The sequence below is a fragment of the Chiloscyllium plagiosum genome, unplaced genomic scaffold, assembly GCF_037043375.1.
Source record: "Chiloscyllium plagiosum isolate Xiang-an unplaced genomic scaffold, Cpla_swu_hap1 HiC_scaffold_7, whole genome shotgun sequence".
Lineage (NCBI taxonomy): Eukaryota > Metazoa > Chordata > Chondrichthyes > Orectolobiformes > Hemiscylliidae > Chiloscyllium > Chiloscyllium plagiosum.
Window position 1 is genome coordinate 11,589,218 of NW_028270145.1, and position 12,190 is coordinate 11,601,407.

The 12,190-nt window shown below is 40.3% G+C and overlaps 1 protein-coding gene across 8 annotated transcripts in view; it reads right to left on the minus strand.

Annotated features, from left to right (window-relative positions):
• dgkg (diacylglycerol kinase, gamma) overlaps positions 1-12,190 on the minus strand; it is a 546,249-nt gene that overhangs the window by 190,997 nt on the left and 343,062 nt on the right. For all 8 annotated transcript variants that reach the window (XM_087988715.1, XM_043693004.2, XM_087988714.1 and 5 more), the window contains 2 exons: positions 1,242-1,327; positions 768-857 (listed from right to left, as the gene is read on the minus strand). In XM_087988715.1, coding sequence (XP_087844841.1) covers positions 768-857; positions 1,242-1,327 — 176 coding nt within the window. The remainder of the gene's footprint in view (positions 1-767; positions 858-1,241; positions 1,328-12,190) is intronic.

Below are 12,190 nucleotides of genomic sequence, written 5' to 3' on the forward strand. Positions count from 1 at the left end.
AGTGAACCAAATGTTTTTTTTCTAACAATCAACAATGGATTCATGGTCATCATTAGACTCTTAATTCCAGATTTTTCTTTTTTTTTATTGCATTCAAATCTACCATGGTGGGATTTGAACCCAGGTCCCCAGAGCATTATCTGGGTATCTGGACTAACAGTCCAGCGATAATACCATTAAGCCATTGCCTCCCCATCATTGAAAGTTCCTTGAAAGCAGAGTTGCAGGTAGATAGGATAGTGTAAAAGCCATTTGATATGCTTGCCTTTATTGGTCAGAGCACTGAGTGTAGAAGTTAAGAGGTCATGTTGTGGCGGTACAGGACATTGGTTAGGCCAATTGGAATCATGCATACAATTCTGGTCTCTCTCCTATAGCAAGGATGTTGCTAAACTTGAAAGGGTTCAGAAAAGATTTACAAGAATGTTGCCAGGGTTGGAGGGTTTGAGCTTTAGGGAAAGCTGAACAGCCTGGGGCTGTTCCAATCCTTGTGATCCTGCATTTCTCATGTCCAATCCACCTAGCCGGCACATCTTTCGACTGGACTAACAACAAAGGCATGTCCTTTAATATGGATATATTGTTATTTGTTAGGGCCACACAGAAACAACACAGGCATTTTAATTACTGATGATTAATACTTGGAAAAAATGGATTTGCTTAAGCTTGGGCAACATGTTTTATTTACAAGGTCAAAGCCAACAGAATCAAGCTGAATGATAAAACATTTAATTGGATCTGCAGTAAATACTGGGTTCCATTCTTACCTCCTCCCCACCTCAGACATCTAGCCAGATCATTTCCAGTACCCAATGGTAATACAGCTACAGGTGGGTGTTTTGCAAGATTGATTTTATCTGCAATAATGACAACAGATAGGTATGGTTCAGGTAAAATTGAACGCTGGAAAAGCAGCAGGCTGAAAAGAGACTGCTCTTCACCACAGTGACAGATTATAAACTATGACTAAATCTAACACGTGAGTATCTTAAATATACATTTAGGCTTTTACAAGTTTCTTTAATTAGAACTACATACTTTGAGTGGTGCAGTCTAGTTATCAAAGTAGTTTCAAGAAAAGGCAGATTAACAATAATATTTAATATACGAGACAAAAAGTGAAATGGTTATGCAAAAGCATTGTTTTTACACTGTTAAGAGAAGTCTGAGTTAAATACAATTATATTTTGATATCTTCTAAATTATATTTCACAATAATTTTTTCTGAATTTTGGAAATACCAATACAATCCAGTATCCATCCTACAGTTCCATCTCCTCCACAGGCCAGGATTCGGAAATCTGGTATGTCACGAAAAGTGTTTAACCTAAAAAAAAACCCCACAAATGATCACATAAGGACTTTAATCATGGAATACTAACAATCCAGAATGTGCAAAAAATATTTTGAATGCATACTAATACTCAAATGTTAATAACTGTACATATATTTTCCACAAAATCATAGATGTTATCCAATGATTAGGAAATTAGCTTGTTTTAGTTTTGGCTGGTTGGATCTTGGTCAAATCAATATTTGATCAACACGAAAGACAACATAATATATTGAGCTTCCTTTTATCCTGTCTCTGTGAAGGCTCTCAAGAAATTTGCCCATGTTAAAGATTTTATATAAATGCAAGTTGGTGAAAGGAATTGACTCCAGGGACACATTGTAGTGGACAGATTTTATACAGCTCAAAAGTCTTCTACAGAGTAAGTCTTTTAATATGAGCACACACTTACTGAAAGAAATGGCATTTGAAAAGCAATTAAAAAAACCCTTTACTCTCTGCAGGGCCCAGGCAGTGAATTAAGAATTGTTGATGTTCAAAGGCTCCTTAACATATTCTGTGAAGGCCTGCATATCTTTTTTTTACCCCTTTTATCTCAGTCCTTGCAAGCTGTGCTATGAAAAATAACCAGAAGAGCTTCAAATAATTACAGCCGGCTGATGCATTGTGTGTCTTGAGGTTTGGATAAAAGATGTTCTGCAGATGATTGAAATATTCATGGAAGTCATGCAAGCACAGTCATTAGTACACTTTACTGTAATATTTCTACAACTGATATATAATATTTGGCTAATGAGTGAACATGAGATCTCAACATTTTACAACTGTACTAAAGAACTTTAGTGGTCCTCCCCAATCATGACAATATTTGCAGACCCAGTTTGTCAAACTTGTGCTAACAATTCACTCCACTTGTGTCACACCATACATGACATGTCAACAGTTTACATATTTAGATTACTTTTTTTTAAGATTAGATTACATTACAGTGTGGAAACAGAACCTTCGGCCCAACAAGTCCACACCGACCCGCCAAAGCGCAACCCACCCATACCCCTACATTTACCCCTTACCTAACACTACGGGCAATTTAGCATGGCCAATTCACCTGACCTGCACATCTTTGGACTGTGGGAGGAAACCGGAGCACCCGGAGGAAACCCACGCAGACACGGGGAGAACGTGCAAACTCCACACAGTCAGTCGCCTGAGGTGGGAATTGAACCCGGGTCTATGGCGCTGTGAGGTAGCAGTGCTAACCACTGTGCCACCGTGTCGCCCATATTTCTGGAACAATGCTTGAAATACATGTTGCATACTAAATTCACCCAGCAGATTCTGAAAAATTACTTTTAATGTACCATTTTAATAAATAACATACAATCCGAGCATAAATAATTTTTGTGATGTACCAATGAAAGCAAGTGCTCAAATACTTTGTCTGGACACTTTTCTTGAATAAAGTTTTTTAGCTCCTTTCTTGGGAAGAGCACCATTGCTGAAACTAGATGACTGTAAGAAGATTGGGAGGGTATCTTTGGGTAACAAAGTGCTGCTCTTGACTCCTGCAAGGATTTCAAAATTAACAGCAGACATTCTCGACAACAAAGAAACATAGGTTTGGTTTTTTGGATTTGATTAATGACCTATTGGGAGACTGTGTTGATACCTGCTGATGCTATTATCAGATGAGCTAGGTCCCAGACAGAACTCTGGTTTGATAGAATTTTTTGTTTAGTTTTAATGAGGAGGCTGCTCATTGATATATAAGCATGCAATATTGTAGATTTGGGTTTAACAGTAAATAGACATTTATTATGCAAGAGATATAAAGATACAGTAGAACAAACCAAGCTATTTATATAGAACACACATTTGAAGCATTTCAAAACACAGTAAAAATATCTAAAATGCTAATCACATAAACACTCCTGGACAATCTTTCTGTCTGTGCATGGAGCCTTCATGCATCATGTTTAAACACTCACTGCTTCAAATAACCCCTTTTGTGTTTTACTCCAACACTTCGGGTCAGGAACTATTATAAACCCCTTACTCCGAGGTAATTAAAAAAAAATAAACCTAAACTATATTCTCCATGTCTCTGGAACAATTACTTTATACATTCATCCTCAGCTAGGAACACTGTAAAACTCCCCCAAAACTAAAACTGAAAGATTTCTCGCCAAGTTACGGATTTTTCTTTATGCTATTTTTAAAAATCCAGAATCGTCCATCAGAAAGTCTATTTTATGACACTGTGAACTTCATAATGTAAACAAAAATCCGTTAGTTTATGCAGGCTCTGTCTCTCAAACCATTATAAAAGAGACTGCTATGGCTACAGAAATACTGACAAGTTAATCATTAGACACACCCTTTAGACACACAGAACACGCATATGCCATTAGCTCAAACTACAAAAATCCAAACTCAAAAATAAATTATATTTAATATACATAAATCTCACATCCTACATTGCAGTGATACATACTTAAGATGTGGAAAGAACACAGGCTTTGTTTTAGCATATGTGCATCTCTTATTACATTGCTTCTTGCCAAAATATAACAGAAAATTGAGAACATTAATAAACACAAGCAAGCCCTCCAAACCAAAACTAGGAGTGTATAGCCTTACAGGAAATAGACAGGCCTCAAGAATTAGGCTTATGGATCTGTGCCCAAATCACAGTCAATTCCTGACTATGGTGCAAAAAATAAAGTCATGCTAATGGTCTCATGACCAGTGGAAAATACTTCAAATGTGGTCCTGCTCTGCGATTCCTAACATGCAAATAAGGGATTGTCACAGCATGCTGATTGTCGAGATGAACTGTGTACACCAGATTCTTGATCGAGGCGAGTTCTCAAATGACCTGTTTGTTGTTAACCATTAGGGTTTTTCTTTTCCATTTCTGGAACAGTTTAAAGTACTACACACTGGGAATGTGTTATTTTCATGGGTTTGTTTATGCTGCCAATTGTTTACTTCTGCACTCCTATTAAGTTGCAGTTGGCATTTAATTACAGCATACAAAACTGGATATTCCTTATCAATTCTTACTGCACAGCATATTTCAGGTTACGACCAATAATTCATAAGTGGTTACCAAATACAAATGCAATTTCAATGACACATGAAGCTTTTCTGTCTGCACCTCACATGTTTACAGGCCCTTCCTTTGCATCTTTATCAAGTCAGAAGTCGCACGATGCCAGGTTATAATCCAATAGATTTATTTGAAATCACAAGCTATTGGAGCATTGTTCCTACATCAGGTGAAGCTTTTGATTTCAAATAAATCTGTTGGACTATAATCTGGTGTCATGTGGCTTCTGCCTTTGTTCACCCCAGCCCAACACTGGCATCTCCACATCATGGCCACCTTTATAAAGGAGATGTGCCTTGCCACAGTTTCTTTGGAAGAAACTGGCACAGTACCGACCATCTGCAGGCTCATCTACAGACGTTTATTTATTCATTTTGTGGGATGTGGGTGTCGATGGCTGGTCAGCATGATTGCCCATGCCTAGTTAACCTTGAGAAGGTAGAACATAGAACATAGAACATAGAAGAATACAGTGCAGTACAGGGCCTTTGGCCCTCGATGTTGCACCGATCCAAGCCCACCTAACCTACACTAGTCCACTATCCTCCATATGCCTATCCAATACCCGCTTAAATGCCCATAAAGAGGGAGAGTTCATCACTGCTACTGGCAGGGTATTCCATTAACTCACGACTCACTGAGTAAAGAACCTACCCCTAACATCTGTCCTATACCTACCACCCCTTAATTTAAAGCTATGCCCCCTCGTAATAGCTGACTCCATACGTGGAAAAAGGTTCTCATGGTCAACCCTATCTAAATCCCTAATCATCTTGTACACCTCTATCAAGTCACCCCTAAATCTTCTTTTCTCCAATGAAAACAGCCCCAAGTGCCTCAGCCTTTCCTCATACGATCTTCCTACCATACCAGGCAACATCCTGGTAAACCTCCTCTGCACCCGTTCCAGTGCCTCCACATCCTTCCTATAGTATGGCGACCAAAACTGCACACAATACTCCAGATGCGGCCGCACCAGAGTCTTATACAACTGCAACATGACCTCAGGGCTCCGGAACTCAATTCCTCTACCAATAAAAGCCAGTACGCCATATGCCTTCTTCACCGCACTATTTACCTGGGTGGTAACTTTCAGAGATCTGTGTACATGGACACCAAGATCCCTCTGCTCATCCACACTACCAAGTATCCGACCATTAGCCCAGTACCCCGTAGTGGTGAGCTTGCTTCTTGGACCGCTGTAGTTCACCTACCATGGGTTCATCATGATGCCATTAGGGAGGGAATTCTGGATTTTGACCCAGTGAGAGTGAAGGAAAGGTGATATATTTCCAAGTCAGGATGGTGAGTGACTTGGAGGGGAACTTGAAGGTGGTAGTGTTGCCATTTATCTGCTGTCCTTGTCCTTCTAGATGGAAGTGGATCAATTGGAGAGACAGTTAGAGGCAATGAGGAATTTACAAGAGCAAAGGGATGTGATGGATGGCAATTATAGGAGGAGGCATTCACATAGATGGATTAAGCCTAAGAAAGGTAACAGAGGTAGGCAGTTAATGCAGGAGTCTTATGTGTCTATCCCCATTTCTCTAAGAGGTCGATTGTGTTAGGGGACTCTCTAGTCCGAGGTACAGACAGACATTTCTGTGGCCAGCAGCAAAAAATCAGAATGGTGTGTTGCTTCCCTGGTGCCAGGATCAAGGATGTCTCAGAAAAGGTGCAGAATGTTCTCAAGCGGGAGAGAGGCCAGCAGGAGGTCATTGTACACATTGGAACCAACGACATAGGAAGGGAAAAGTTTGAGATTCTGAAGGGACATAACAGAGTTAGGCAGGAATTTAAAAAGGAGGTCCTCAAGAGTAGTAATATCTGGATTACTCCTAGTGCTACAAGCCAGTGAGGGCAGGAATAGGAGGATAGAGCAGATGAATGCATGGCTGGTGTATAAGAGAAGGATTCATATTTTTGGATTATTGGAAGCTATTTTTGTGGTAGAAGTGACCTGTATAAGAAGGACTGATTGCACCTAAATTGGAAGGGGACTAATATACTGGCAGGGAGATTTGCTAGAGCTGCCCGAGAGGATTTAAGTTAGTAAGAAGGGAGGGGTGGGACATAGCGTTATAGTGGGGAAAGAGATCAATCTGAGACTGGTACAGTTGAGAACAAAGACGAGTCAAACAGTCAGGGCAGGTAGGGAGAAAGCAGAGAACAAGGTAGAACTGATAAATTAAACTGCATTTATTTCAATGCAAGAGCCTAACAGGGAAGGCAGATGAACTCAGGGCATGGTTAGGAACATGGGACTGGAATATCATAGCAATTACAGAAACATGGCTCAGGATGGACAGGACTGACAGCTTAAGTTCCAGGATACAAATGCTTATGGAAGGATAGAGCGAGGGGGAGTGGTGTTTTTGATAAGGGATAGCATTACGGCTGTGCTGAGGGAGGATATTCCCGGAAATACATCCAGGGAAGTTATTTGTGTGGAACTGAGAAATAAGAAAGGGATGATCACCTTATTGCGATTGAATTATCCCCCTAACAGTCAGAGGGAAATTGAGAAATAAATTTGTATGGAGATCTCAGTTATCTGTAAGAATAATAGGGTGGTTATGTTTGGGGATTTTAACTTTCCAGACAAAGACTGGGACTGCCATAGTGTTAAGGGTTTAGATGGAGAGGAATTTGTTAAGTGTGTACAAGAAAATTTTCTGATTCAGTACCTACTAGAGATGGTGCAAAACCTGACCTACTCTTGGGAAATAAGGCAGGGCAGGTGACTGAAGTGTCAGTGGGGGAGCACTTTGGGGCCAATAACCATAATTCTATTAGTTATAAAATAGTGATGGAAAAGGATAGACCAGATCTAAAAATTGAAGTTCTAAATTGGACAAAGCCAATTTTAAATATATTAGGCAAGAACTTTCAAAAGCTGATGGGGGGGGGGGGGAGATGTTCGCAGGTAAAGGGATGGCTAGAAAATGGGAAGACTTCAGAAATGAGATAACAAGAGTCCAGAGAAAGTATATTCCTGCTAGGGTGAAAGGAAAGGCTGGTAGGTATAGGGAATGCTGGATGACTAAAAAAAATTGAGGGCTTGGTTAAGAAAAAGAAGGAAGCATATATCAGGTATAGACAGGATAGATAGAATGAATCCTTAGAAGACTATAAAGGCAGTAGGAGCATATTTAAGAGGGAAATCAGGAGGGCTAAAAGGGGACATGAGATAACTTTGGCAAACAGAGTTAAGGAGAACCCAAAAGGTTTTTACAAATGCATTAAGGACAAAAGGGTAACTAGGGAGAGAATACGACCCCACAAAGATCAGCAAGGAAAGATGGGGGAGATACTAAATGAGTATTTTGCATCAGTGTTTAGTGTGGAAGAGGACATGGAAGATATAAAATGCAGGGAAATAGATGGTGACATTTTGAAAAATGTCCATATTGCAAAGGTGGTGGTGCTGGATGTCTTGAAACACATAAAAGCGGATAAATCCCCAGGACCTGATCAGGTGTACCCAGAACTCTGTGGGAAGCTAGGGAAGTGATCGCGGGGCCTCTTACTGAGATATTTGTACCATCAATCGTCACAGGTGAGGTGCCGAAAGATGGAGGTTAGTGAACGTGGTGCCACTGGTTAGGAAAGATGTTAAGGACAAGTCAGGAACTATAGATGAGTGAGCCTGACATTGGTGGTGGGTAAGTTGTTGGAGGGAATCCGGAGGGACAGGATTTACACGTACATGGAAAGGCAAGGATTGATTAGGAATAGTCAACATGGCTTTATGCGTGGGAAATTATGTCTAACAAACTTGATTGAGTTTCTTGAAGTAGTAACAAAGAGGATTGATGAGGGCAGAGCAGTAGACGTGATCTATATGGACTTCAGTAAAGCGTTCGACAAGGTTTCCCATGGGAGACTGGTTGGCAAGGTTAGATCTCATGGAATACAGGGAGAACTATCCATTTGGATATAGAACTGGCTCAAAGGTAGAAGACAGAGTGGTGGTGGAGAGTTGTTTTTCAGATTGGAGGCCTGTGACCAGTGGATTGCCACAAGGCTCGATGCTGGGTCCACTATGTTTTGTCATTTATATAAATGATTTGGATGTGAGCATAAGAGGTATAGTTAGTAAGTTTGCAGATGACACCAAAATTGGAGGTGTAGTGGACAGCGAAGAAGGTTACCTCAGATTACAAAGGGATCTTGATCAGATGAGCCTATGGACTGAAAAGTGGCAGATGGAGTTTAATTTAGATAAATGTGAGTTGCTGCATTTTGGGAAAGCAAATCTTAGCAGGACTTATACACTTAATGGTGAGGTCCTAGGGAGTGTTGCTGAACAAAGAGATCTTGGAGTGCAGGTTCATAGCTCCTTGATAGTAGAGTCACAGGTAGATAGGATAATGAAGAAGGCATTTGGTATGCTTTCTTTTATTGGTCAGAGTATTGAGTCCAGGAGTTGGGAGGTTATATTGTAGCTGTACAGGACATTGGTTAAGTCACTTTTGGAATATTGCATTCAGTTCTGATCTCCTTCCTATCAGAAAGATGTTGTGAAACTTGAAAGAGTTCTGAAAAGATTTACAAAGATGTTGCCAGGGTTGGAGGATTTCAGCTATCAGGAGAGGCTGAGCAGGCTAGGACTGCTTTCCCTGGAGCATCGGAGGCTGAAGGGTGACCTTATGGAGATTTATAAGATTATGAGGGGCATGAATAGGAGAAATAGACAAAGTCTTTTCCCTGGGGTGGGGGAGTCCAGAACTAGAGGGCATAGGTTTAGGATGAGAGGGGTAAGATATAAAAGAGACTTATGGGGCAACCTTTTCACGCAGAGGGTGATGCGTGTATGGAATGAGCTGACAGAGGAAGTGGCAGAGGCTAGTACAATTGCAACATTTAAAAGGCATCTGATGGTTATATGAATAGGAAGGGATTGGAAGGATATGGGCTGGGTGCTGGCAGGTGGGCCTAGATTGGGTTGGGATATCTGATTGGGATTGTCATGTTGGACCGAAGGGTGTGTTTCCATGCCGTACATTTCTACAACTCTAACTGGTTGTTGGTTTGAAAGGTGCTGTCTCAGGATCTTTGGTGAATTTCTGCAATGCATCTTGTAGAATAGCAGCTATTGCACATCAGTGGGCTACTTTGTCCTGGATGGTGTCAAGCTTCTTGACTGTTGTTGGGGCTGCACTACTCCATCACACTCCTTATTTGTGCCTTGCAGATGGTGGACAGGCTTTGAGGAGTCAGGAGGTAAGTTACTCACCGCTATATTTCTAGCTTCTGACCTGCTCTTGTGGTGACTGTGTTTATGTGGTGAGTCCAGTTGAGTTACTGATCAATGATACCTGCAGGATGTTGATAATGGAGGATTCGCTGATGGTAACAGTTGAATGCCAAGGGGCAGTGGTTAATTTCTCTTGTCAAATTTGGAACATGGTCAGCTGTTTCGACAGAACTGAAAGTTACTATAACATGGAGCATGCATGTTAACTGAACCTCCTTGTTCATTCTGCAAACAGGATCTTCACCAGGTATTTGCATAGATTGAAAAGACTCTCATAGCTTTCTCTATTACAACATAGCTTTCTCTATTATTTCCCTACTACTATGAGTAAAGAAACTACATCTGACATCCATCCTACATCTATCATCCCTCAATTTAAAGCTATGTCCCCTCATATCAGCTATCACCATCCAAGGAAACAGGCTCACACTGCCCACTGTATCTAATCCTCTGATTATCCTGTATGTGTCAATTAAGTGATGTCAATCTTCTTCTCTATAATGAAAACAGCCTCCAGTCCCTTAGCCTTTCCTTGTCAGACCTTCCCTCTGTCCCAGGGAACATCCTAGCAAATCACCACTGAATCCTTTCCAAAGCTTCCACATCCTTCCTATAAGGCAGTGACCAGAACTGTACACAATTCTCCAAATGAGCCGACCAGAGGTTTGTACACCTGCAACATGACCTTGTAGCTCTGCAACTCAATCCCTCTACCAATAAAAGCTAAAACAATGTCTGCCTTCTTAACAACTGTATCAACCTGGGTTGCAACTTTCAGGCATCTATGTATATGGACACCAAGATCTCTCTGCTCATCTACACTGTCAAGAATCTTACCATTAGCTCAGTACTTTTTATTCCTGTTGCTCCTTCCAGGGTGAATCATCTCTCACTTTCCCACATTAAACTCCATTTGCCACCTCTCAACCCAGCTCTGCAGCTTACCTATGTCCATCTGTAACCTGCAACATCCTTCAGCACTATCCACAACTCCATTGATCTTAGTGTCATCCGCAAATTTACAAACCCATCCTTCTATGCCCTCATCCAGATCATTTCTAAAAATGACAAACAGCTGAAGACATCAGCTGAACAGGATGTGGAACTCTCAATGAGAGAATCTTATGTTTCCTTTGAGTGTAAAATGCTTCCAATAGTAATCAAATAACAGCAGGTAAATTGAGGAAAACCTAGAGGTTTTATTTATAAATACATTAAAAAGAACTGAACAAAGTACACTGGGATTCTAAGGGTACTCTAAGTTTTGTGTGGAAATGGAGGATGTTTCTGATAAATGTCTCATTTTTCCACAAGATGGGGATTGAATGGATATTGCAATCAGGGACGAATGGGAGACATTAGATGAAATGAACAAACTGAGAGAGGAAGAAAAGGGTAAAAATAGGGTAAAGCTGCACATTTGAATGTAAAGTATTCAAAGTCAATAAGAGAAACAGTTAATAAAAAGTGAAAGCTCTTATCAAACCAGTCTGGCTCCAGATGTGGTGCCAGAAGACTGAACAGCTAACACTATATCATTGAAATTAGACCTTAGTCAACATAACCTTGATGGGAAAATAACCGAAAAAAACTTCTCAGAGACAGGATAAATCTTCATTTAGAAAGTTGAGGACGAATCACAGACAGCAAATGTGGTTGTGTTCAGTTAATATCCTGACTGCCAGACATAATTCTGTTTTTTGAGAAGGTATAAATGTATAGTCATTGAGAATAGTAAACTTGACAGAAATTGATATAATTTTAGGAAGGTCTTTGATAAGACTGACTGTTCCTAAAAATGATATGAACCCAGCAAAAATGACAAGTAGGATACAATCGGTTTTGCTATAACGCGGTAGTTCCATTCTTGTGCAATCCTGTGTTATAAGAAAATTGCATAATAGCAGTACCATTTAAACTAATGGGGCCGGAATTATGTTATAACCAATACAAACTTTACAAGTTCCTGCTATCGAAACACAATGCCCCCAATAACGATACAATGAATTCGCATTAATAAAACATGCATTATAGCAGAATGATCCGTACACAATTGACCACGAGACAAATTGACAGGAAGCCAAGAGTAATGGTTGATGGGTGCTTTTGCGGCTGGAAAACTGTTTCCAGTTTATCGCACTTGTGATATAGATAAACATATATGCATCAAATATCTGTTATTCTTTGTTGGCAAACTCTTCTGAAATTCTTGGGAAGATCTCAGCCAAGTTTGGACCAAGGGACATATACAAGGGAAATTGCCATCTAACCATTCCCACTATTGAAATATTGGTGGGGCAGGGCTTTGACTTTCCAGTAGCTGATCCTGCAACAAGGTACCACAGACAACATAACTCAAATGTTACAACCAAAATATACATTCCGTGAAAGAACACAACAAACCTATCTCCTAAATCCTGACTTTCATATTTCGTTTTTTTTTCCTCATTCAGTTTCTTTCCTCTAAACTATGATCTGAGATGCAACATATCATTGCTTAGTAAAGGAAAGTGATGGGCATGTA